This window comes from Beta vulgaris, chromosome 3 (assembly GCF_026745355.1).
Source record: "Beta vulgaris subsp. vulgaris cultivar EL10 chromosome 3, EL10.2, whole genome shotgun sequence".
Lineage (NCBI taxonomy): Eukaryota > Viridiplantae > Streptophyta > Magnoliopsida > Caryophyllales > Amaranthaceae > Beta > Beta vulgaris.
Window position 1 is genome coordinate 51,389,410 of NC_079204.1, and position 26,738 is coordinate 51,416,147.

General features: G+C 34.4%; 3 protein-coding genes across 4 annotated transcripts; 2 read left to right on the forward strand and 1 right to left on the reverse strand.

Moving 5' to 3' along the window:
• Positions 1 to 663: 663 nt before the first annotated feature.
• LOC104889386 (hypothetical protein) lies at positions 664 to 4,480 on the forward strand. 2 transcript variants are annotated; one of them, XM_010674590.3, is made up of 3 exons: positions 664 to 916; positions 3,187 to 3,518; positions 4,018 to 4,480. In XM_010674590.3, the coding sequence occupies exons 1-3, from the start codon at positions 791 to 793 to the stop codon at positions 4,181 to 4,183; spliced, it is 624 nt and encodes a 207-aa protein (XP_010672892.1). In that variant the 5' UTR covers positions 664 to 790; the 3' UTR covers positions 4,184 to 4,480. The 2 variants fall into 2 exon arrangements, with proteins under 2 accessions (XP_010672892.1, XP_048497588.1); XM_048641631.2 differs by lacking the exon at positions 664 to 916 and adding an exon at positions 2,309 to 2,615.
• A 1,614-nt stretch (positions 4,481 to 6,094) lies between these two features.
• LOC104889388 (putative calcium-transporting ATPase 11, plasma membrane-type) lies at positions 6,095 to 19,757 on the forward strand. The gene is made up of 7 exons (XM_010674591.4): positions 6,095 to 6,593; positions 14,791 to 14,842; positions 14,930 to 16,860; positions 16,971 to 17,126; positions 17,697 to 17,868; positions 17,961 to 18,259; positions 19,076 to 19,757. Exons 1-7 carry the CDS (start codon positions 6,429 to 6,431, stop codon positions 19,379 to 19,381), a joined length of 3,081 nt encoding a protein of 1,026 aa, XP_010672893.1. The 5' UTR covers positions 6,095 to 6,428; the 3' UTR covers positions 19,382 to 19,757.
• A 1,083-nt stretch (positions 19,758 to 20,840) lies between these two features.
• On the reverse strand, positions 20,841 to 26,400 carry LOC104889389 (UDP-URONIC ACID TRANSPORTER 1). The gene is made up of 4 exons (XM_010674592.4): positions 25,522 to 26,400; positions 24,457 to 24,560; positions 22,069 to 22,297; positions 20,841 to 21,374 (listed from the first exon to the last, which is right to left on the reverse strand). The coding sequence occupies exons 1-4, from the start codon at positions 25,963 to 25,965 to the stop codon at positions 21,228 to 21,230; spliced, it is 924 nt and encodes a 307-aa protein (XP_010672894.1). The 5' UTR covers positions 25,966 to 26,400; the 3' UTR covers positions 20,841 to 21,227.
• Between the last annotated feature and the right edge of the window lie 338 nt (positions 26,401 to 26,738).

Here is a 26,738-nt window from a genome sequence, read left to right on the forward strand (position 1 = left end):
ACAATAAAAGCTAGGGATGTTGATGGATGGTTAACCATCCCGAAACAACATTTTGGTTCGCTATTTTTGCAAACCGTAAACGTTTAGACCGGTTACTGCATAATTGGTTAACCGTTTTTTCGTACGATTTTTCGGTTAACCATTAACTGTTATTTAAATTGTACTATTATGTTTTACTTAAATGTACATATATATTTTTTATCTTTTGTGCACATATTTTATATAATATATACTCTAATATAAAATGTATTATAAAGTGGATAATAAATTTATTGGAAAACATAACTAACACTAAGAATTCACTCAATTTCCTAATTATTGTATTTATATTAATACTAAAGTTTTCAAATAATCATATACTTTCTCTAACTATTGTAACTTAGTAACAAATATTAGAATTAATATAATTGTTTGAAAATGTTTCACAATAAATATATAGAGAAGAAATATATTTTCGGTATTTCGGTTAATTGTTAACTCAAAAATCATAACCGCTTTAACCGTTAATTTTATCGGTTTAGTAACCATACCGTTAAAACATTTATTTATCATTACGTTTACCACCCATTTTAACTGATTTTTCGGTATTTCGATACGATATTTCGGTTTCGGTTTTTTTTATGAGCACTCCTACTAGAAGCCCTCAGTTGAAAACCCTTGACACTAACCTGTTATTTTGTACATTCAATTCGTGTCGTATCGGCTTTTACCAAAGGCTGCGAAGGGAAAGCAAAACTACGCGTCCAAGGCGTCGACAAATTGAGCTGTAATCGGAGGAAGAAGAAAAGAAATGCGGAAGGCTCGAGCATTACAAGCGATTCTCAATAAACGGGAAGCAATCAAAGCCAAAGGTCACGAATTACTCAAAGTCTTGCAGTCTGAGATCACTCATGAACTCTCCTCTCCCTGCTTTCAAGTACTGTAATTTCCCCCTTCTCTCTCTTCCCTTCATTTTTTTTCTTTCTTGAAAACCCTTTTCTAATATAATCATGTGTTTGAAGCATTGTCATTTGAATCTGTAAACTTTAGTTTATTCTAACCCACATTTTATCGCCTGTTTATGGGAAATTCGTGAAGTGAATTAAAATGTAGTATTGTAGGAGTATTATTGATGTGCTGCAATTAGATACATTTATGCGAATTATTGCGATCTTTTTTACGAAAATGTAGTTGGAATTAGGTTGGAGGTTAAAAAGTTTGAAGCTCTACGAATTTCTTGGGAAAATGATATCATTGAGTGAATGAGTGGTCATATTATATGGGTGCAACAACAACCAACTCAGGGGTCTTGTTGATTCATTAGTAAACTTTGGACACAAAAACTCGGAAGTTGTTTGGTTGACAAAAACGTGGTGGATTGGGTAACTAGTAACTACTAACCCCTTAGTTTAGTGAAACTTAGTGGGAATTACAATTTCTTGGGAAGTCTGATTTTTGTGCATATAACCAAACAATTTATGGACAATTTGCTGAATACACCAATACATAGGATTTTTATGATGTGTAGGACAATTTGCATTTTGAATTTCAGAAGCAATGCCTTATTCCTAAGTTGTAGCCAAACATATATTAAGAAGTTACTATCTTCTGTTTCTTGATTTGTGTTTATGCTTGAACATACTGGATTAGAGCAACTACTATTATTTGGTTAAGTCTTGATTGGTGCTCCTTATTTGTGTTTTGCTCATCTGAACCCCCAATCTATAACCACGGGTTTGGAAGGCACAGTCTAATTAGTGTTGGGTATATGGTAGTATATGAAGCTCATAGAGGTGTATGGGTGTGGAGAAAGGTTGCGTCGAAGTAAAAACGGTGAAGGAATTGAAGTAGGGGTGGCTCGAGGGATGCTCCAGGGGTGCCCGCACTCACCCGCGCTTGAGGGCCTGCGACCGCACGTCTGCGGGAGGAAGCACTGCAGTGCTGCTGTTCGCCCGCGCGCGAAATCCCGCGCCCGCAGGATGTCCTGCAGCGTTCTCCATCGATTTATGTCCGCCCGCGGGTTTTGACCCTGCGCCCGCAGGTCGTCGAACCGAGAGGACGAGTTTTCCGGTTTTTTGTTTCATTTAATGTGGGTATAAATAGAAGCCCTAATTATGATTATAAAATTAATCATCTCTAAACACATATTTGAGGGAGAAAAAGCTGTAGAGAGAGTTCTTGAGTGCTTTTGTAATCTTTCTTGAATATTCATCGATTCCTAGTGCAGATTCGTGGTTTTTCTCCCAGTTCTTGGGTTTCCACGTAAAATTTCTGGTGTGTTATTTCCTGCTTTATTATTTGATATTCTATTATTGTTTGATATTATTTTTAGATTGATAGTCAATAGAACTTACAATTAGCTCATTGTTACAGAGTTGGAGTTTTACTGGACAATGTGAATTATACTTGCTCATGTGTATTGAATTAGAATATCAATACATACCCCTTTGGCACACATATTAAGGCAATGGAATAGATAGAGACATGTGGTCCCTAATATCATGTGGAAAAGGGTAATTTGTGAGAGAAAAGTAGATATATAATGGAAAAGGGAAAATGTAAGGACTAGTAAAGAACAAAGGAAGTATGTGATGTATGTCTCTTCCACAGAAGAGAGGAAGGGAAGTAAAGGAACGGTATAATCTCGTGTATATCTATTTGAGAGATTGAGTGTGCAGGGGCATATTTCGTGGAATTTATGTTATTGGGACCTTTTCATTCTATCTCAAAAAATCGTGTTGTGTTGAATCCTGTTGACATGGGTATGAACACTTTGACAAATCATTTTGGGTCAAAACCAGGGTTATGATTTTTTCATAAAGTAGCTGAGTCTTTCATTTTGACATATACACGAGTTCGAGTAAGATAGTGTAGAATTATTCTCCTAATGCTTTGTTCCTTGGGTTGCTAACTTGTGCAAGAAGAAATGGTGAAGTAATTGGTTTGCGGCTTGGGTTGCTAAAAATAAGCTGTTTAATCTCTGCATCTGCTGCATGAAGTAGAATTTTGCTTCCCTTGTCCATATGCTGCTTTCAGTTTGAATTTCCTTTGGCATCTATTTGACATGCTTTGCAAAGGATCGTATGCAACATACTTTATATACAAACCATAAGAAGAGGCTATTATTCGGCTAACTGAATGATTTCTCAAATTGCCTTTTCTAATGCTATGCTTGAATGTTAAAATTGTATCATATTGTTGGTGCAGAATAATGAAGCTGGTTCCCCTGGAGACTTCACATTGGAATGGGATGCACCAAATTCTCAGGATATAGTACTGCGAAAGAAGTGTGATACTGGTGAGGAAGTTGCTGTATCAGCTTTACTTGGACCAGTAGAATACATAAGAAATGGAACATACCCAAGGGTGGTTAATATGAAGGTGTGCATAAAAAAGCCTGGTTTAAGTTCTCTCTTACAGTTTGACTGTAAAGTCGCCAATAGAAGTTATAATGGCCCTGAGTTCAACATCTCTTCTGCAAGTTATCTCAGATCAACAAACTCCACAGGTCCTAGATATTACAAGGCCCCCTTATACAGGTAAATCTGTTGTTCTCATTAGGATCAACAAGCACGACTTGTTCGTAGGGGGAAAAAGTCCTCATAAGAGATTTCTGTGGATTGTATGCTAGTTGTTGTTTAGTTTGCTATCAGCTCGCTTAAAAGATTCCACTCCTTGCATCTTTTGGATTCTTTACTTTCTGACCTTCAGGAAGGGGGTGGGGGGTTACCATTGATTGTTGAAAATTTCCCAATGGAATGGTCATCTTGCTTGATTTTTATTGTTTCCACTGTTAGAATTGTCTATTCTGGTTGCAGTCAGTTGAATCTTATTCTAGTTGAATCTTATTCAATTGCAATTCATGCCCTTGATTTAATCTTAGAATCTTCTTCTCTGAAACCATGCGATCATTACTCATGTAGAGCGAACTATCCTTGTTACAGTGAACTGGACCCTTTTCTTAAAGAAGTATGTTGAAATTGTCCTGATTTTATGTTGATTAACATTTTGATAATCGTATCTGGTTCCACTCAACAGTGAAGTTGACCCTCTTCTCCAAGATGCATTCAGAGACTATTTGGAGACCAAGGGGGTTGGAGAGAGCCTGATGAACTTCCTTGTTGTACACATGCACAAAAAGGAGGAAAATCAGTATGTCAATTGGCTGCAGAATCTTCAAGGAATGGTGTCTCGAGGTGAATGAAGCGTACTCGAGGAACTTGAGTTTTAGTCTGACCTATGAATCGATAGCTCTAGCATGAAAGTTTCACAGATGGAACAAGCCGTCGACCTTGTTAAATATTGGACTAGTCATCCGTTTTTGTGAAGGTGGCATCACTTAGCTGTTCTGGCCTGTAACCTGTTTATAATATATGAAGCATCACTGCAACTGGAACTTCTAAGAAATGTTCAATTACAAGTATGCTGATTTCATGCATAATGAACACATCATTATGCCCATTTTAATGGAAGTAGTTCACATGATCTTTTTGAATTGGCACATTGTAGACCTTCTAGTCGCCACAGCCCGACAAAGGCTGGCGGTTTTATGATTAAAATTATTGTGAGAGAGTGAATGGTATGAAATATTTTTCAAGATTCTAAGAAGCTATAAATTTGTTCAAAAAAGGTTGGGATATCAAAAGGTACTAACTTTAAGCACAAATTATCAAAATAGAGGGTTTATTTTCAACATAAAATTAGACGAATCCAATATTGAATTTTTCTAACAAGTTCATTCCATTTTACTCTAACGTAATACTATTCTAGTATTCCTTTTCTTCTCCCTCTTTGTTTTCTTGATTCTCAAACTAAAATAGACAATTTCAAAATATAACTCGGTAGTCTTATCGAACGGATTAAACTAGTCACTGAACGGGTTAGAGAATACCATTACTCAATAGATTAAAATGGTCATGAAATAGATTAAACTGATCCCTAAATAGATTAAACTAGTCACTACATTTAAAAAGGTGGCATGTTCTCTTCTTAATATTAGGATTGGGCAAACTAAAAGTAGGTAGTCTCTTACAAGACCAACTAAACTTTCAGATTAAAATGACATGTTAAAAACATATTGCCCCTCTTTTTAAATGGATGTTTCACTTTGACTTTTGCATTATTCACATATTCTATTTTGTTATATTTTTCTACACAGGTATAAAAACCAATGTTTGTATAAAAGAATTTGAATATGTTTTGACATATACATTAAAAATATCATTTTTTTTTTGTAATTTTACAATAATGGATAAATAAATATATTAATGTGCAAGTTTTACATTGACATGTATAGAAATTGAAATGGATCATTTATATAAAAATCGAAAGAAGTAAGAAATAACAAAAGGTAAATTGCAAATAACATCCTCAAACATAAGCGTACAATCTATCCAAAGCCCCCCACCACATTAGTGAGAAGGAAACCCACTACATGTGGATTGAAGGATTTAGGCCCTGTTTTTGTGGAGTGAGAGAAAATAAACGAAAGTTAATTGAACTTAATTGAGAGAAAATGAATGAAACGAAATTGAACCGAACTGAAATTAAGTCTAAAAGAATATGACCTTACTAATCACCATCCTTCTAAATCATAATTTTCGAAAAGGTATTCTTTATCATAATATATTGTACAGCTTTTTTTAAAAAAAGGTCAGAGTTGTTTAATGATGTATAAATAATCACTTTCTAAATTGCCTTTATTCTAAGGCATGTTCTCTTCTTAATATTAGGCTTGGACCGTGCCTAATTGTAAATTAAAAGTAGGCGGTCTCTTACAAAGACCAACTGGTTTTTTAATCACTCCCACTTAAAATTTTGACACTATTCCTACTTAGAGAGAATCTTCTCGATTATTTTTCAATTTATAAGAAAAAAATAGTTATGAGGAGTCTTGTTTAATTCGTCTCAATTAGTACTTTATTAATATTTAATTGTTATAATTATTACTCATATATAATGAAAAATATTTAAGTTCAACGATGTGTATAAGGAGACGCTTATAACAACGGGAGAAAGTTATAAAAAACAGAAAGAGTATATTATAACATGGATAAAGTATTAAATTTATAAATAACTCTAAAAGTCAAAATCAAAAATGGTTTGCAATTGACAAAAAAAAAAGTTAAAAAGAACGTGGAGAGCGCTAATATGGACCAACTCCTAGCCTCTGAAAGCGCGACTTTGAAAGGGGTGCAATCAGCATTAGCATCAATTTATTTATTCCTGAAACGCGCAAATCGTCCAAATATCTTTATCTTTTAAAAGCTGCTTAATTGAAATCCATACATATGGAGCTATAATTGCTCCGGTCATCGAACTATCTCTCTCTATATCTTCCTCCCGCCAATCTTTCAATCTCCAACAAAACACAAAACACAAAACACAAAACACAAAACACTTGAAAAGTAGCGAATTAGAAGAAGAAGTTGAATAATAATACAAAGATAATGGAGGAAAGACTGTTGAAAGACTTCAATTTACCACCTGATGCGCCGGAAGAAGCTCAGTTGCGTTGGAGAAAAGCCATCGGCTTAATCATTCGTAATCGTCGTCGGCGGTTTCGATACGTTGCTAATCTTCAAAGACGTTCTCAAGCTGCCAAAACTCTACAGGTTTTTACTTCTTTACTACCAAGGTCGTCTTAAAAATTTTGGTGTCCTTGTGCTAATTATAAAGTTGCCTCCGATTTCAAATTACTAAGCATAAATTGTGAAAATATTAAAATGTATGCTACAAAATAAACATATTGTATAAATTTTGTTGACAAAATATAGTTAGGTTTCAACGATAGGACTAAAACTAACAAATAATATAAGAGTTGTGGGCCCTTGAAAGAACGGAGTAATGTGTTGTAAGGCATTGTTTGGTTCACATGGGAAGTAATTTCCCATGGAAATTTACATTTCAGGGAAAATTCTTTTCATTGTTAATTTCCTATAAACTAAACAAAATTGTTTGGTTGTCACCATAGAAAATTGCATTTCCTAGGAAATTACTCACCAAGGGGGGGTTTGGTGAGTGATTTCCCATGTTTCATGGGAAATTCTATTTCCCTTGGAATTTGTATTTCCTATGCTTCTCTCATTTCCCTCCAGCCAAACACAACACCCATAATATATTTCCTAGGAATTTGTATTTCCAAGGAAAATAGCTTCCAACCAAACAACACCTAAGTTGTTTTGCACGTCTTATTAGACAACTTTACTTTCTAACACCAAAGGATTGTTTGGTTGAAGTTGGGAAGTATGGCTTCGCTTAAATTGCATTGCTCATGAAATTTCATTTGTAGGAAGTATATTTTTTTGTTTGGTTGAACATAGAAAATTCTATTTCCCATGGAAATTTCCACTTATCTAGGAGACGTAAGTAAATTATTTCCTTCATTTTGTAGGAAATAGAACTTCCTAGAAAGTTCTATTTTTCATGTTTTTGCCAATCAAACAACAACACATATACCTATTTTTTAGGAATTCTAATTTCCCATGTATATGAAGGTTAACCAAACAAGCTCCAACAATGTGTATTTATATGTACTTCCTAATAGCTTTTTCGACAAGTTAGAGTTAATAGTGTATGGGTTATGTCAATCATCACGTAGTTCATTGTTGTTGTAAGGGGAAAAGTAGTGGTGGAATTGAATTACTCGATCCATTTCATTTTAATCTACATATTTACACTTCTCATGCATGTCAGTGCAAAACTTTGAGGACATATATCTTTAGTTTTATATTTGTAAAAATTATAAAAAGTATATATTAATAAAATATATGTTATGATGAATCTAACAAGATCTTACATGACTATATTTTCATCCGTATATAAATCACAAATGATGGTCAAAGTAAATTTATAAATCATGTAATATATCAAAGTGTAACAATCAAAATAAAATCAATGGAGTACTAAACAACAAGGTGATATATAAGCTTTGTGGGTGGCGTCTCATTGTTGCAGTTCTTAAGAGTCAACAATCTTTTAAAGGATTTCAACAATGAGTTAAGATTCATTCTCATGTTTTCTCTTGGTGTATTAATTGTTTGAGTTGTTTTATTTTCGACTTTTGACTTTTTACCTCAACTATTCCACCTAATTGATTGAGTCACTATTGTTTTCATTTTTATATACCTCTAATGGTCCATTAATTCCACTTATATACTATTTTGATAAATTATGTACCCCATTCTATTGATTTCTTTCAACATTTTTTATGGATGAACAAAAAGAAAGAGAACTAGTGATATTGTTAATAATTGTATTGATTGATACCTAGCAATGAGCCAATTAGTATTAAATATAAATGTTGGGGTTAGTTCAATCCTCATTAGAAACATTTTGGAGAAGGGAATTTCCTTGTGTACTTTATCTATGTGTTAGTTATTGTGAAACGGAGAAAGTATAATGCAAGAAAATGAGGCTTTTTTAAACCATTTAAAAAGTTGGGATTTTCCAACACAACTTTCTTGATTTTTAGTAACTTAGGGAGTGTCATCATTTTAAGATGGAAAAGAATTGGAGATTTTAAACGTTTTTACAAAATTTCATGATCGTTGTACATTGACTTTTCTCTAAAAGGTCAATAATAGATTAATAAACTACTAGACATGATCTCTATAACCTAAAACCTGAATCCTTTAAGGCAAAAATGTAAAGTGGTCTTACAATTATTTTATTATAGGTTTTTTTTCACCATATACTCTAACAATAAAAAAAAATTCACCATATACGCTCAATGTTTCAAATATTCATTATATACTTTTGAGTTTCCGAAAACGTTCACCATATGCCCCTTTTCCAACGGACGTTAACTAGCCATTTACTATTATTTACGATTTTGCCATTGTTAACCTAATTATCCTAATCTTTAAAAAAAATTAGTAAAAAAAATCTCCATCGCTCTCCCCCACTATTAACACCGACTAATTACTGTAGCATTAGTACCCTTTTTTATCGGATTCTCGAAATTCGTGCCCTTTACGGTTCGACGGTGGCGTCCGTTTTTTCAAAAAAAAGGTTTTGGTGGTTAAATCGACATTTTAAGATTGCATCGGCAAGCTAAGCGTGTCTAGAATACCGTCGTATTGGTACTCGTTTTGGTGGGCTTCTCGGAATTCGTGCCTTAAAAGGTATTGGATCGCATATGTATTTTCAAAAAAGGTCATTTTGGCAGTGAAATCGGTTGTTTAAGATTGACTCGGGAAGCGTGGCTAGAATGTTCGCCATAGTTGTACTATTTGTGATGGGCTTCTTGAATTTTGTGCTCTTCAAGCATCGTCGGTGGTGTCTGCTTTTTTTTAAGAAAAAGTCGTTTTGACGATGAGATCAAACAATTAAGATTGTCTTGGGAATCGGGCCCATAATACCATCGTATTGGTACTCGTTTTGATGGGGTTCTCGAAGTTCGTGCCCCTTAAGGATCATTGGTGGTGTCTTCAAGAAAGTCGCTTTGGTGGTAAAATCGGCTGTTTAAGATTGTCTCGGGAAGCGTGCCCATAATACCGTCGTATTAGTACTTGTTTTATAGGTTTCTCGAAGTTCGTTCCCCTTAAGAATTGTCGATTGCGTCCGTTTTAAAAAAAAAACATTTTTGGGCTGTTTTAAAATAAAGAAAATAGTATATTTGGTACTTATTACTCTTTAACTGCTCTCAGGGCAGGGCCTGTTTTCTTGGGCATAAAACAACTGAAATGAATTGAAATGAATAGTGATATGTGAGAGTAAAAATATTGTTTAGAGCTGAAATGAAATAAACGGAATTGAAAATAAACTGGGAAGAACAGGCTCAATCACATGAGTCCGTCTTTTTTATTCTCTCTATCTATCTTCTAAATCTACATACCAATGTCTTATATTATATTTTATTTAAAACAAAATGAAGGAATAAAATACACAACCGCCGAATTTAAACCATCCTACAAGTGGGTCACGGGCTCACGAACATGCATTTTCATCCATATATTGACATGATCCAAACCTGCAAGTACTTCATTATGTAGGACGTGGGTAGGGGTGTGTAATCCATCACTCAGCTTCGCTTTATGTAGTTTTTCATTATCAATCCCCCACTTTCTTTACCCTTTTATTTGATATTCCCTACTTTTGAAAGCAAGTTGATGTATGTACTTGGCCAAAAAAAAAAGGAGAGCAAGTTGTTGGAGGTGCACCAATAAAGTATTGGCAACTTTGGCATTTTACAAAATTTTTGGTACCAAAATTAAATTAAAGTGATATTAAAATAGAGCATTTTAGTACCAATTCTATTTTGATATTAAATTTCAATTTGGTACCAAAATTACATTTTAGTGCTAAATAACTCTATTTTCATACCACTTTGAATTAACTCAATACCAAATTTTTGTAAGATGTCATTTTAACATCTTATTATGAGAAGCCTATAAGAGCAATGTTAATGGTGACGTAATTGTTCATGAAATTGCAATTTTTTTGAGTGAACAAAAAAAACACCTCTCTCATTGGTGATAATAATTTGTTCATGACATGAACAAATTGTTCATCCTGAACCACACAAAACAAGCTAATGACAAGTTGCTACATGTCTTGGGTAACTTTGGGAAATTTTGCAGAAATTTCTATGGAATTTCCCGGAAAATTCCTTTATCAAAAAATAATAATAATACCAAAATTCATAATTTATTTCCCTCTATAAAATGATACCTATATTAACATATTTCGAAATATTTTTTTTAAATAAAATAAGATATAGTGATGATTTATTTGTTCATGAGTGAAATAGATGTGATATTTTTATTCATGAATTGAACAAAATATAAATAAGGAGGGAAATTTGGTGAACTTTTTATTCACCAGTGACATTGTGACAATGCTCTAATACCTCGCACCAACGGAAGTTCCATTCCTCTTAATGGACCTTGTACTATTTGTAGAAAACCTCTAAACGTGATACTGGCTGAAAGAGATCTCTGACATCGACTTCTTAATGTTTTCAAGATTGACTTCTCTGCATTATTCCAACAAGAAATTTCCTTCAACTTTCTAAAACTGAATAAGAGAACATGGACCTCTTTATTTTCTGGCAACAATTTTGTTGCTTTTTTTAATTTTTTTTTGCAAAATTTATATTTAAGTGGATTATTTTATTACCCCATTTTTCAGTAACACTAACACCCCTAACTTAAAATAATTCTCTAAAGATACTGTTTTTTATTTTTTATTTTTCTCACTTTCTTGTGCACATCTTCCAATACACATCTTTGTAAATATCTTTTATTATGTATTAGTAAAAATTATAACAATTGAATATTGATAATGCACTAATTGAGAACAAGACCAAAAACAGAGGAAGTACTACTCTTTAATTAAAAAAATTTATTCTCATTAGTACTCATTCAACTTTTTGTTTAGTAACAATTGGTTAAAGGTAGATTAGTGTAAAGCAAATATTCTTTTTTAAAAAAAAGCTGATGCAAAGAATTTTTTTTTTAATTGTTGGTTAATTTCAACAAGAAGGTAGAGTTATTAATTTATAAATATAAAAAGTACGAAAAATATTTATGCCTTGAAGTTATTCTAAGCTTTGACTAATTCTTTAGTATGAAATTTAATAAACAAGAGGATTGATTAGAGATGCTAATTGAGTTCAGCAACTCGAGTTCTACTCCGTCAAAACTCGGTTAACGCTCGAATTGAGCTCGATCTCAACTTGATACATTAACAAGTCGAGTTAAGCTAGCCTAAACTCGATTTGATAAGCTCGTAAAATGCTCAATAAATTTATAATTATTATATATTTTACACTCAAATGTCAACTATCATTAGGATAAAATATTATATTGATTATTTGTAAGTTACTTGAAATTATTATCAAAATTGAGAACTTTATTTAAATACACAAGGTAGTAAATTAATAAAATATAGAGGAAACTGTATTGCGAATAATTTAGGAAAACTAAACAAGTTATATGCTCGTGAGCAACTCGAACTCGACTTAAAACCTTAATGAGTCGAGCTAGAATTTAAAGCTCGATAAGAACAACTCGACTAGAGCTCAACTCGATACTTTAATGAGTTGAGTCGAATGCTCATGACCGACTTGCTCGATAAGCACCCTAGATTGACATTAGCAACCTATTATCAACTTTCTATTCAAAGAAATGCTAATGCATGTTGTATTTTGAAAATCGAAACCACGCAAAAGGGCATTTTCTTGCATTCTTAAATACATAAAAGTTCTAAAATTGCTAACACATGTCAAACCATATATATATATATATATATATATATATATATATATTGTTATAACTTATATAGAATAAAAGATTCTATCTAATTCCAGTACATTGAGGTTGAGGTGGTGGAGTAGTAGCATTATTTTCGACTTCGTAGCCCTAAGATCCAAACCTCATGGAATTCAGTTGAGAAATTCCCCTTATTCCCCTCAACTGAGCCCCATTGTGCATTGCTTGCTAGGTAGTTTCGCTACCGTTATCGCGATAGAGATCCCATCCTAGATTCTAAACCATTCATGATTCACCCCTAGCTCAAAGTTATTCTTAACGTCTAATAGTAACTTTTTTTTGTCTTCAGCAGCACCCATTAGCATTTCCTTCAATAGAAAGTTAATAATAGTAATTGGTGTGAGCTCCACAACAACTGGATTTACCAAATTCCCTCTCTCACACAAGTATATATTAGTGGACCGTGGACTTCCTGCATAGTGGATCGTGGATTTCCTGCATAGTGCTATATTTTAAAAAATTAGGCTAGCATATGGGCTGGTTGACCATGTTTGTGCAAGATATGCACATTATAAAATTTGTTCATGTATTTTACAAGACATTATTTATTTCTCCTTTCACGTGACATATAATGGAATACTGATTTAGCACTTTCATCAGTAATCTGGATTCTGGTGCATGTTCTGTTGCTGTGTTGCATGTTATGTTGCTCTTGCTGTAGTAAAAAATATGGTTCACCTTTTTGAGGATTGTGTGATGCAAAAAATGAATAAGATTAGTTGTTTTATCTATCTTTAGGCGTACAATTTTCAACATGGTCAATGCGCACACTACATGCATCAAATGCATGGAAATTGTGATTTTGCAGAAAAGAATTGGATTTGTTGTATGCAGGGATTATGGATGCTCAACCAAATAGAATTCATGCTTCATAGATCATACTCTTATCTGGACCTTTTTTTTAACGTGTCATCTTTTCATAACTGCTCAAGTTGATAGATGTTCAATACAGTAGGTTAACGCTTCCTCCTTCCTTTAGCTGGCTCATTTTAAATGTCCATATTCAGGGGTGAAGCTAGGCTTGGTTGTGGATGGGGGCCGGTTTAATAGAGAATTCTAAACAAGGTTGTTGAGGAAGGCCAATTTACCTATAAAACAAGATATAACCATTGATTTTCTTCAAAGCTATGTTGGGGGTGCAAGGGCCATGGCCCTCTTAGGCCCCAACATAGCTTCGCCCCTGTCCATATTGCTTTCGCTGGTGTTATCTAATACGTTAAACCCACTCAAACCTTGATCTGAAAAAGGTAAATTTTTACATGTAAGTGGTATGCTTTTGGGCTATATAAACGAAGCTAAGTAGCCAATTATGTTCACGTACCTTGAATTAGGAAACTCTCTTTTTGCGTAATGGCATGCTACCTTCGACTTGTCTGATTTTCATAGTGAGTATCGGATCTGTGCATTATTTGTCTCCTTTAAGCGGATTGGAGGGCTAACGTAAGCTCTTGAGATGTAACTAGAGTAGGACCATAAACTCCTGGCAGCTCTTGACTGTGCGTGTAACTCTATATGAACTAACAAGGTGAGTTTCCATTGTTCTCAATTTTGACTCCATACAAAAGGGGTTTTGTTATTGGTGTCAATGCAAATATCCTTCTTGTGTGGTAGCTTACCAGCTGAACAGTGTGGGTGTCCTCAAGGCATGCAGTTTGAACATAACAGAAACAGTGTTATCTCTTTTTTCTGGAACTTTCAGCTGAAAATATCTTTGTGGAACTTGAACGGATAGTCTGCTTTTCTAGTTCAAGGTCATTAATCTTCCAAGATAAGAAGTATAATAACAATGATCCGTTGTACATCCTGCCTTTCATGGTGCTCTACGAGGCTCAAAATGTGCTGACCTGCCTCTACTTCATGATAGCTGATTATACCCAGGAATCAGGTACCATATGTGCTATAATGGAGGATCAGCCACTGACTTGGGCTTTGGCAAACAATTCAATTTTTTCACATATATGATATCCGTGACTAGGTTGATTGCGCAAAAAGTGGAAGCTATTAGAGATGGATACTTACGAGACTCAAGAACCTTAAATCATAGTGTATAAATATATATAGAGTATGAATGGCCCAGTGCCTGAACTGAGATGCTATAGAATTTTGGAGTAGAATGCAACCATCAGAGAAGATACACAGTTTGCTAAACTGTCCAGCTGACACTACGGAACTTTTCTGGAATATCATATGTAGCTCAATTGTGTGCTATATACATGAATATATGTCTCTTGTGTTCTTGACACTTAGTGACTCAAACTAATAATTAGGATTGTTCTTGTGAACTTTTCCTCTAGATTAAATAGAAAATCTAATTTGGTGCCTGTGGAACTATGCTCTGCAGGTAGTCAGGTACTCACATGCTGTTGATAGTGTAGTATTCTTAATGTTGATATAGTTTTTGGCAATCAGGGCCATATGTAAATTTATGTGCTTTGAGTTTGATTTGTCTTTGGCTGCAAAATCCCATGTTCCTGAAGTCTGTGTTATCAAGATCCTGGTACTTAGCTGTGATACTTTTTTTTCCCCCATTTTACAGGAATTACGTGTTGCTCTCATTGTACATAAAGCAGCAATCCGTTTTAGTGATGGTATGGAGCCTTGAAGTTTTCTATGATCATATGTGATATCCATATTTCTAAATTTTCTGAGTGTAATTTAAAATCATATTTCGGCAGCTGGTAGAACTGAATTTAAGCTTTCAAAGGAAACTCAAGAGGCAGGCTTTGGAATTGACGCCGATGAATTGGCATCAATTGTTCGTGGACATGATAAAAAGGGATTTCATACCCATGGGGGAATAGAAGGAATAGCAAAGAAAGTATCTTCATCAATTAAAGACGGGATCCCACCAATTGATGTATCTCGTAGGCAAAAAATCTATGGACAAAACAAATATACGGAGAAGCCTTCTAGAGGTTTTTGGATGTTTGTCTGGGATGCGTTGCAGGACTTGACTCTAATTATTCTGATGGTTTGTGCCGTGGTTTCAGTTGGGGTAGGAGTTGCTACGGAAGGGTTGCCAAAAGGTATGTATGATGGGGTTGGCATTTTGATCAGTATATTTTTGGTTGTCATTGTAACTGCTGTCAGTGACTATAAGCAGTCATTGCAATTCAGAGATCTGGACAAAGAGAAGAAGAAGATATTTGTTCAGGTGACAAGAGATGGAACTAGGCAGAAGGTATCCATTTATGATCTGGTTGTTGGGGATATCGTAAATTTGTCTACTGGAGATATAGTTCCTGCTGATGGAATCTTTGTCTCCGGTTATAACTTGTCTATTGATGAGTCAAGCTTGACGGGTGAGTCTGAGCCACAATGTGTAGTTCAAGAAAAACCTTTTCTTTTATGTGGGACTAAAGTACAAGATGGATCAGCTTCAATGCTTGTTACTGCTGTTGGTATGAAGACTGAATATGGAAAGTTAATGGAGACTCTAAATGAGGAGGGTCACGATGAGACTCCTTTACAGGTGAAGCTAAATGGAGTTGCTACTATTATTGGAAAAATTGGATTAGTGTTTGCAGTATTCACATTTTTAGTGTTGACTATTAGATTTCTAGTTAAAAAGGGGGTTCATCATGAGTTCACACACTGGTCTTCAGAAGATGCACTGCAACTCTTAGATTATTTTGCTATTGCAGTAACAATTATAGTCGTTGCTGTTCCTGAAGGTCTTCCATTAGCAGTTACACTAAGCCTGGCTTTTGCAATGAAGAAATTGATGAGTGACAAGGCTCTGGTTAGGCATCTTACTGCTTGTGAAACGATGGGTTCTGCCACATCCATCTGCACTGATAAGACTGGAACACTCACTACGAATCATATGATAGTTGATAAGATTTGGTTATCTGCAATAAACAAAGAGTTGAAAGGAAATGCTAATGCTGTGAAATCAGTAACATCTGAGAGTAGCTTGACCACCCTTTTACAAGTTATCTTCTTAAATACTGGTGCAGAAGTGGTAAAGAACCAATATGGAAAGAATTCCATTTTAGGGCAGCCAACAGAATCAGCATTGCTTGAATATGGATTGCTTCTGGGGGGTGATTTTGATGAGTTCCGCCAGAAGTACCAGATATTAAATGTAGAGCCTTTTAATTCTGTTAGAAAGAAGATGTCTGTCCTTGTAGCTTTGCCAGAAGGCGGTAATCGAGCCTTTTGCAAGGGCGCATCAGAAATAGTTCTAGGCTTGTGCAACAGAATGATTGATGACAAGGGTAATTCTGTTGATCTGTCTGAAGAGCACATGAAGACTGTAACTAATGTAATAAATGGTTTTGCCAATGGAGCTTTAAGGACTCTGTGCTTGGCTTTTAGAGACATGGATGAAGGATGTGATGACAACAGTATTCCTGAAGACGGCTATACACTAGTAGCAGTTGTTGGGATTAAAGATCCAGTTCGTCCTGGGGTGGCGGAAGCTGTTCAGACTTGTTTAGCTGCTGGAATCTCTGTGCGTATGGTCACAGGTGATAACATTAATACAGCCAAGGCCATAGCTAGAGAATGTGGTATACTAACAGAAGATGGTCTTGCCATAGAAGGATCAGAGCTCCGTAGTAAGACCCCGGAACAGATGAAGGAGATTTTACCAAGAATTCAGGTCTGTTATCCAAGTCTAACTTTTATTGAAACTCTCTTCAATCACAGGCATTTTGAAGTTAGAAAGTGCTGATTAATTAAGCATGAGGTTGTTTTTCTTCTTTATGTTAGGTAATGGCTCGTTCATTGCCATCAGACAAGCTCATATTGGTGAGTAATTTAAGAAAGATGGGGGAGGTGGTTGCTGTGACAGGTGATGGGACGAATGATGCACCTGCCTTGCATGAATCTGATATAGGTCTTGCTATGGGAATTGCAGGAACAGAGGTATGTCAATAATTAAAGTATCTTGTATCGTGGCTTTTTTATTTAGAAAATGGACACAGGCCAATCAGATCTCTTAGCTCATTAGTGCGTGTTGTGGAACATTTCTGGTGTTTGTGAAATGACTGTGTAGTGGAGTAGCTCTGAAAAGAATAAACTTGTAAACCACCCATTTAGCACCTAGCTATAATGATCATCCCATGTTTCAGTAGTATAGTATCTCCTCGGATATATCCTTCCAGATGTACTCCTATACAGATGACTTTTATTTCAAAAGACTGCGGTGAGAGCTGCATAGAGATTGTCTACTGAGATTGATCAGTAATCACCTTTAGTATATGCTCTTCTCGCTTTGATTTTACCTATTTCAGCAAAAATAAGTTTTGATAAGGACCAATAAGTTCAGATAAGTTAAATGATGGTAGTTCAGCCTTTAAGGTAAGTGCACATAAGTTAGTGAAGTATAAGCTTAGATAAGTAAAACCAAGTGAAAATACACACCTTTAGAAATGTTATGCACTGAGAAATTGTGCTATTTTTTTAATCTTTGACCCCAGAAGCTGTTGTCTACAGGTTGCAAAGGAAAATGCCGATGTCATTATCTTAGATGATAATTTCACCACCATTGTGAATGTAGCCAAATGGGGGAGATCCGTCTACATAAACATCCAAAAGTTTGTACAGTTCCAATTGACAGTCAACATTGTTGCGCTAATGATCAATTTTATTTCTGCATGTGTTGCTGGTTAGTCTAATATTTTTCCTCTTATATATACCTCTCTTTCATTGCATAATCTCTTTGTACATTTCATGGAACTCTGTTGAGGTAACTTTCAGGTTCTGCTCCTTTGACGGCTGTGCAGTTGCTCTGGGTTAACATGATTATGGATACACTTGGCGCTCTGGCCCTAGCCACAGAACCACCAAATGATGATCTCATGAAAAGACCTCCTATTGGAAGAAATGCAGATTTTATTACCAAAGCTATGTGGAGAAACATCCTTGGCCAAAGTGTGTATCAGTTCACTGTCCTTTGCATTTTGAGCTTTGATGGAGAGCGGCTACTTAGACTTACTGGCCCGAATTCTCAAGCTATCCTGAACACAGTCATATTCAACTCTTTCGTATTTTGCCAGGTTGCTTTTTGCTCTTTTCCCTGCCTCAAAGTACTGATTTGTGTTTTTTTCAGCCTTGATCTTTGTTTAAAATCAAAATCAAAAGGTATTCAATATTGCAATTTTTGTGGTTTCAAGTTTATTTTTGTTACTACGTTTCCTAATTAAGGTGCCTTACTATAAGAATGATTATTTTAAATAGTATTTGAACATCAATGCTCAAGTTTGGACTCCTGAAATCACAATTCGGAACTCAAAATGATACTATGATAACCAATCAAGCCTTAATAAACAGCTGCAGACTACCAAAAGAAAACTTCGTATTATTGCTTTAATAGTTTAGACTCTAGCTTCCTGTTTGGTAAGCTGTCAACCTGTCATAATAATGTATTTTAGTGTAAAATGTAAATGAGCTCATATGTCGATGTCCATGCTAATGCTAATCATTCTAAAACATCTATTTTCTTCCTGAAATTTATTAACATCCATTACCATGGGATTCAGTGTTAACGAAAATTTATGAAGAAAAACTTGTATATGTGGATGAGGTTTCCTTACCATGGATACTAACATCAGACTTCTTTGCAACATTACACAAAAATTCATTACCATTACTACCAATTATTACCGCTGACCAAACCTGGCAGGCTGGCATAGAGATACTTACATTGTCAGCGCACTGCGAAGGGAAATTGCTTGGAGAACAAAGATATTGTTTCTGCTGTAGCATTTTTAACAAGCAGCAGTTACCTTTGGCCTTTTGGTTACTTTATATTGTTTCCAGTGTTTCATAATCATGAGTTTAAAATGTGCGTACTTTTCCTCATTGTTCATCAGGTGTTCAACGAAATCAATAGTCGTGATATAGAGAAAATAAACGTCCTTCGTGGCATGTTCAGCAGCTGGATATTCATTGGTGTAATGGCTTCGACTGTTGCATTTCAAGCAGTCATAGTTGAATTTCTGGGTACTTTTGCAAGCACTGTACACTTAAGCTGGCAGCTTTGGTTGATCTGCGTCTTAATTGGATCACTTAGCGTGCCTTTGGCTTTCATTCTAAAGTGCATTCCTGTCGAGAAAAATGCTTCTCCTCAACATCATGACGGGTACAAAGCCCTGCCTAGTGGTCCAGAGCAAGTATAAATATATGCTGGTGGCACCAACTCTGATCGGAATATAAGATCGGTGCATAACTTCATTTCGCGAAGAAAGATATGAGCCACAGAACTACTTGAAGTATTTTTTGGAAGTTGCTTCAATTCCACATCTTTTTCTCATACCTGTGCCTTCTAACTCATTTCACTGGCACCAATATCTCAGGTGTTGATACCTTGGAAAATCTTTATTCTTGGTACTGCATGACTAATATTAGATACCTCCACACATATGGAGTTAACTACTTCATTCAATTACTTATGCTAACCCTGTATTTTAAGGTTGTTGAAATTGCAACTGTTTCAAAAAATAAAAGCTTCGATCCAACACTCAAGTTTGTCAAAACTTGAACCAAAATTTATAACTGAATTGTTGGTATGTCTATGATAGGGACTTTGTCAATTACTTGAGTGATAAAGTTACAAGGAAAGTCATTTTGTCTTCATTAAAGTACTATCCATGTCGACAATTTAATAGGAGTATTAACTTTCATTTGGGTGGAGGTATCTAAAATGAAACTACTTTATAAACATCAACCAAACTTGACATTGTAGAAGAGGTTTTTAAAATAATATAAACGAAGCTTGATATAAATGAAAGAAGGTCTTAAAGTAAAATTTCATATGGTCTCGGATACCAAGATAAAAGTATTTTAAAATGTACACTTGAGATAATGGTGCAATTGGAGTAGCGGGAAATTAAAGGTATGAGAAAAGATGTGAAATTGAAGCAACTTCCAGAAGTACTTCAAGTAGTTCTTTGGCTCATGACTTTCTTCGCAAAATGAAGTTATGCATCGTTCTTATGTTACGATTGGAGTTGGTGCCACCAACATTTGGATGAAGCCACTTGATTGCATTGAAAGAACTGGACTCATTCCCCTAAGTGTGCAACTTTCTAAGAGGAGACAGAATATTGACGAGAACTTTCCAAGTATGAATTTTTTTTAACGCGTAGTATTTTTTTTGGGTAATATAATAACTACAACACATCTGTAAGTATACAATATTCATTTGTTGCAATTATTATGTTACGAAGGAAGTATTAAAACAGTTGAGACAACTTTTATTAGATCAACCTTACTATTTTTTGGGAAAAAAAACAATTACAACCTTACTTGCTAGGACAATATCACTAACTCAAATTGTGTAAACTAATCATGGATTTTTTTTTTATTTTTTGTTTTTGGTTTAAACTTCTTATTCTGTCATCAATTTAATTTCTTTTGAGTAAAATATGTAAAGTCGAGCAATGAAATGATCATTACTGTTCATGTTTGGGCATTGGAGGGCTTAAAAGTCAAAAATGTTGCAAAGAAACCTAAAATTTTCTCTGGATGTACGACAATCACTTGGAATAAATCCCATAAAATGAGAGAAAGTAACACGTGACAGATGAATCATGACAACTAAATAAGATGCACATATGAGATAAAACAAGACGATCGAGAACAAACTTTTCTCATGATCCCAATTCTCAACAGTAATTCCCTTTAAAGCCGATGCTAAACATGTCAAAATGCACATAAACACCATCTCTATAATCTCACCAAGAGTTTCCTGACGCTTATCCACCGGGTGCGCAGAAAAAGTACACCAAAAATAAAATTAAGCTCTCTTCATCCTGTCCTCTCTCTAATCTCTATCAACATGCAACACTCTAATGAAGATATATACTACTTTACTAGAGTACAAGGGCTGAAAACACCCAAATAATTGACAAAATATACTTACTTACCTAGATATACCTATCTAACCCATCCCTCATAAAAGAATCAAATATTCATACAAATTTATAAAGGAAGAAGAACACAAATTGAATGATGAATAATCTACTACTTGTATCTGCGCTTTGTCTCTCCATAAGCAATTACTCCGAGAACAGTCATTGTATAACCACCGATACCAATTACTGTTACTGGATTTCGGAAGATAAGTATTGAGATCACGACAGCAACAGCGCCCTTTGCATTGCCTAATACCTGGAGATGGACCATTGACACATTCAGTGAGTGAAGCGAATAATTAGTGCATAAGGCATGAGAAGACTAATGACTAGTCAGGTTCACGGATAAACAATAGATATTCAGCCATCAACTTGTACTCCCTCCGTTCCATTTGATAGCAATAACATGACTTTTGCACTATTCACATAACTCACTTTCACCATACTTTTTTTTTTCACTAATGTATAAAAACAAAGGTTATTTTATAAGATGTTGGACTAACTCAACTATCTCAGTATATATCTTCAATATTTCAACTTTTAATAACATTTACTAATTGATAAATAAAAATAATAATGGTCAAAGTTGTGCATTAGCAAGGATGAAATTCAGACTGTCATGATTAAATTGGAACACAGGGAATAACTCGTAAAAATTAATTTACTTTATGAGGACTAAGAGAGTGGTTTGGAGGAAGGAAATTGTTTTCCTAGAGATGGGTTTCCATTTCTCTTTGATTTGGTTTATAAACTATATCAAGTGGTAAAAATAAGTCTTCCCAAGTGTGGAAAACAGTTTCCTTCCTAAAGGGAAATAGCCACGATTTCCTTCCTTTTCCCTTACCTTCTTTTTCCTTATGTTAATTAGCCATTGGCATGTAACAAGTAAAAAGTTGCATACCCAAAAAAAAAAGTAGAACAACCAAAAAAGTGGCAACTCAAAATCAAACCTGGAGAGTTAGAGCGCTTGTATACTTTGTCACCAAAAAATTGGACAAATTGGCCGAATACGCCATGACTGAGTTCAATATAAGAAGTATCCACATAAATTTATGCTGAATTCCGAGAGAGACAAAAACTTCTAGTACATTGGTCTCCATTATGAATACAGCCGGAATCAAGGCGACAACTGCAATTGGGGCCATATACAACATCAAGTTCATCGAGTTTAACTTCTCCCTGGAAAAACAAATAGGTCATGTCAGAATAACTAAAATTCTAACAGGAACACATCCAAACAGAAAACATGAGTCCTAATTTCCCCTCAGTTTGGACCTTGTTTCATAATAAGCCATTTGGGAAAGAAACTATCATGCAGTAATATACTATTGGAAAAGGGTGTGTTCTCTTTTACCTGTTTTGATTCCTAAGAACTTTAGTGTAGAAAAATATGTATGATAAGAAAGAAATATGATATGCACATTTAGGAGAACTTTTAGGTATGGTTACATTGTCCGATAATGATATGCCATATACACTCATAAAATTTTAACCTTAAAAAAGATATACACCAGACGATGAGTTTAGTTATGCTTTCAAATGCTATGCACAATGACGTGTCCTGTACTACTCTCTTGATCCTTTCTTAAAATGTCGCATCAAAAGTATAATACATGAAAGAAGGCCATCAGCACTGTGTCATGTACTGCAAATTTCTTAATATTGATGGCCCCGTGCTTACACCATGTCATCTGTCGGAAGTCATGACCATGTTCTTCATTCGTGTGCAAATCTAGGTCTCTGACTTCTATAGTTCTATCACAGGCAGGGGGATTATGGAAAGGAACTTGATTAGTGCACATGCACTTATGGTCTGTTTGATAGGAGGTAATTAGTGGCGATAATGATAATGATTATACACATACTTTTGTAAGGAAAATCTCATGATAAAGCTTCTCCGCCTCTGACATGTGTGCGACTTTCATCACCACAAGTAGAGGTGGTAATGAATGGCAACGGAAATATATAAACACATGCTTTGGATAGATTTGCATTACCGTAGACACTAGCATAAGACCTTTCTTGCAAAAACTACACAAAACTTTACTTCCATTATCATTATTAAGGACTAGCTATCATATACATTGTTAAAAGAAAGTTGTTTTTTTTTCTACCTCTTACCCAATAATGGGGCTCTTGGGTGTGTCTCTCCATGGACACACTTTGCAAAGTAGTTCTTAGGGGAGATACCATTTGGGTTGAAGGAGAGGTGACTCTCAATGTGTGGAGCCCATATACTATTGCAATTACTTAAGTTTTATTTTCTTCTTGCAATCATATAATGATCTTTTTTATATAAATAGAAAAAAAGATGGTAATAATTACTATCCCAACAACTATAATTTTCCTTTACTTATAAAATGAGCCTAATATTGGATATATTTCATACACAAAATCTACTATCTTTTTTTTTTAATTATGAAACTAAATATTAGCATTCAAAATTAATATATTTTAAAAAAAAATTCCACATAACATAAATTATGAAAAAGGTAATTTTTTTTGTAATTATACTTAATTTATATGAATAACTTTATTTATAAGACTTTGATCATAATATGAAATAACGTTCATTTATTGACATGAGGACCACCAAACAATAAAAAGTGAAATGCAGAGCTTTTTAAAGAGTTTTATTGTTGTTAGGTGTTTTTAAATATAGTTCTTGAGAATAGGTTTAAGAGAGAAGATAGATGAGAGAGAGTGGAGAGCTAAATGGAGAGCCATGTACCATTGTACATGCTCTTAGCAGACCAAACTAATAGTCACTTATGTGGAATTTTATACTCTTATATCTAGCAACTGAACCATGGGCCGACAAGTAGACAAACATAGATGTTATAGTAGGAGAGTGGAAAATGATGGCTATTTATTATTCTACTTCTACAAGGTCAAAAGCATTATGCTCTACTCTTGTAATTGATTAATAACAACACATAATCCTTAATTTGCCTCAATTTATTGAAAATTGAAATAATTGTTTTTGTTTCCTGCTTACATTTGTATACTGCTATTTAGGCTCTTAATCTAGAATTATACTCTCTGTCTTACTAGTTGCAACATTTGCATTTTTGCAGTCTCCAATGTACATTTCTAACCATTATTATATTTGATTATAGATTAGTTTAAATTATGCAATGGAATGTATATATTGAGCCAGTCCATCAATAGCCAATACCCCACCTGATATTATTTTATTTTATATCATCTAATGTTGTAGAAAACAAGGAAGTATGTAAATCTTGTGCGCTCAAACTTCCATAGTAAGTTCACATATGTTTTTGAGATTACTGTATTGATCTCATTGACAAGATAGATGTCCAAAACTGGAAACTCACCCTTCATTAGAGAGTAGGATACCCTGGAGAACGGATTTGAAGGCCCTTGCTGCAGTTGCACTTAGGCACATTATAAATCCAAACAAATGAAAGCTTGGCTCCCCCTATAAAAATCCACAAGATCTCGTATTAAGAAAATATGTCTGATTTTCTTGCTCTAACTCCGTGCCTAACAAGAACAACTTTCGTCATTCAATGCACAAACATTATAGTCTTCAATTTGTACAACAATTCCAAAAGGGCAACACTGAAAATATATTGACTTGGTCTAAATTCAATATTGATATTATTAATTATATAAAACCAGGTTAATTATTCGCGAAAGCTAATCAATAAACAAGCAATTCGGTTCCTATATCCCCATATCCATTTACAAGTCATATAACCCCATCTCAAACATGAACAAAATTATCCAATATCAAGGATAATTTTACCAAATATACCTCCTAAGTATTCATGAAACCCCCCAACAACTTGAGCAACAGTAAGTCTAAGTCTATCTTCGATAGGAAACTATTACTTCTCTTCGAGAATCCAATCGATGAACCACCTTGTGAACTGTAAAGTGATAGATCCATCAAGAATGACCAGATTGGAGCATAATAAGGTACATTGCACAATATCATGTTCAATCTCTAGAGACCTCACTACTCTACTTGTGGACAATTAGAATGCTACATCATACAAAATCTCACATTCTAAAATATCCCTTTTCTGAAGACATAAAGCTAATTTAAATCAATCACCCTTCATCAGCAAAGAATTCTAGATCTGATTTGTTTTTCCAGTTCTCTACTGCATAACTAAAGTTCATAAACTGATCAAAAGACAACAAAAATTTTTATTTTGAACAAATCAAAACCCAAAACAATAAAAAACCCAAATTCAAATTTCACAAAACAAAAAAGTTAAAAAAATCACCAAACTCAAGCAGATAACATGAGGGAAACTATCAACAATCATAAAATAATCTACACATAAGAATTAAAAAAAGAAGCAATATATACAATATATAATAATAATAATAATAGTAAGAAAAATCAAGAAGAAAAGTTAGAAAATTACCCCACTAGCAATGATCACACCACCAACAACAGGAAGAAGGCAAGCATAAGTAACCCAAGCTTCTCTCTTAAAGGTCATAAAATAAGCAAAAACAGCAGTAAAAAACGGCGTCGTAGCACCCACAGCTTGATTGAAGGAAACAGGAAGATATCTCAATGAAATATTACCACCCACAACAGACCCACAAAAAACTAGGCTTAAAGTTGCAATCTTTAGGAATTGTGATCTTGATTTAACTCTTTGTAAAGGAACAACCTTAAAAATAACAATGGATACATAGCTAAGAAATGCACAAGCTGACATATGACACATTGTTAAAAAAATTGGGAACCCAAATCCATAATTTGAGAGTAAAAGTTTGTTTAATAACAAAACCCCAATATTTGAAGAATACCATAATATGATTAATGATCCTATAAAGATCAATTCTTTATTTAATGGCATCTCTTTATTTCTTCTTTTCTTCAATTGGGTATTTTTTATTTTAATTTTTATTTTTGGAGATCTGTGGATTTGAAGAAGAAGAAGAAGCTCTAAGTGGAGCTTCAATGGAAAATGGATCAAGGTATTTATAATAGATGGGTTAAATGAAATTTTTTAGAGTAATTTGATATAATGTCAGATTTGGAAACTTTGAAAAAAATTGTTTTGTTTTTTTGGGTGTTTGAGAGGTAGAAGGATCAAGGAGAGGATAGAGAGGGAAATGTTTTATGTTTTGAGTTTTGTGGGGACGTTCACAGAAGATGGGAAGAAGATAGAAAGCGTGGTGTTTGTGTTTGGGAGAGATTAAAGAATGTCACACTCTTAAGTCTTAATTAGACATTAATCTTATTTAGAAGTGGATTACTAATATGTTTATGAAATTCAATATAGAATAGGAGTTGTATCCGATTGAAGTTGGGATTTGGGAATAAGTTGGAGTAAGGGTTTTTGTTATCATTAAGAAAAACTTCATGGCCAACAAAATCTTTACTCAATTACCCACCTATGTGGCTATGTCAAATGGTAACTACCTCTAGGCTCTAAGATTGGAGTAAAAATTGTTACCTTCTTTCATTTTACGTCTGTTAATGCAAAACGATGGTCAAAATGAAATTTGTGAATATGGGAATTTTTATCATACATCCGGGTGTACAGGTGTACCATACTCATGGTACACCTAAGGCTATTTTTTTTTACTCATTTGAAACCTCCAAATGAGCATAATCCCATAATAA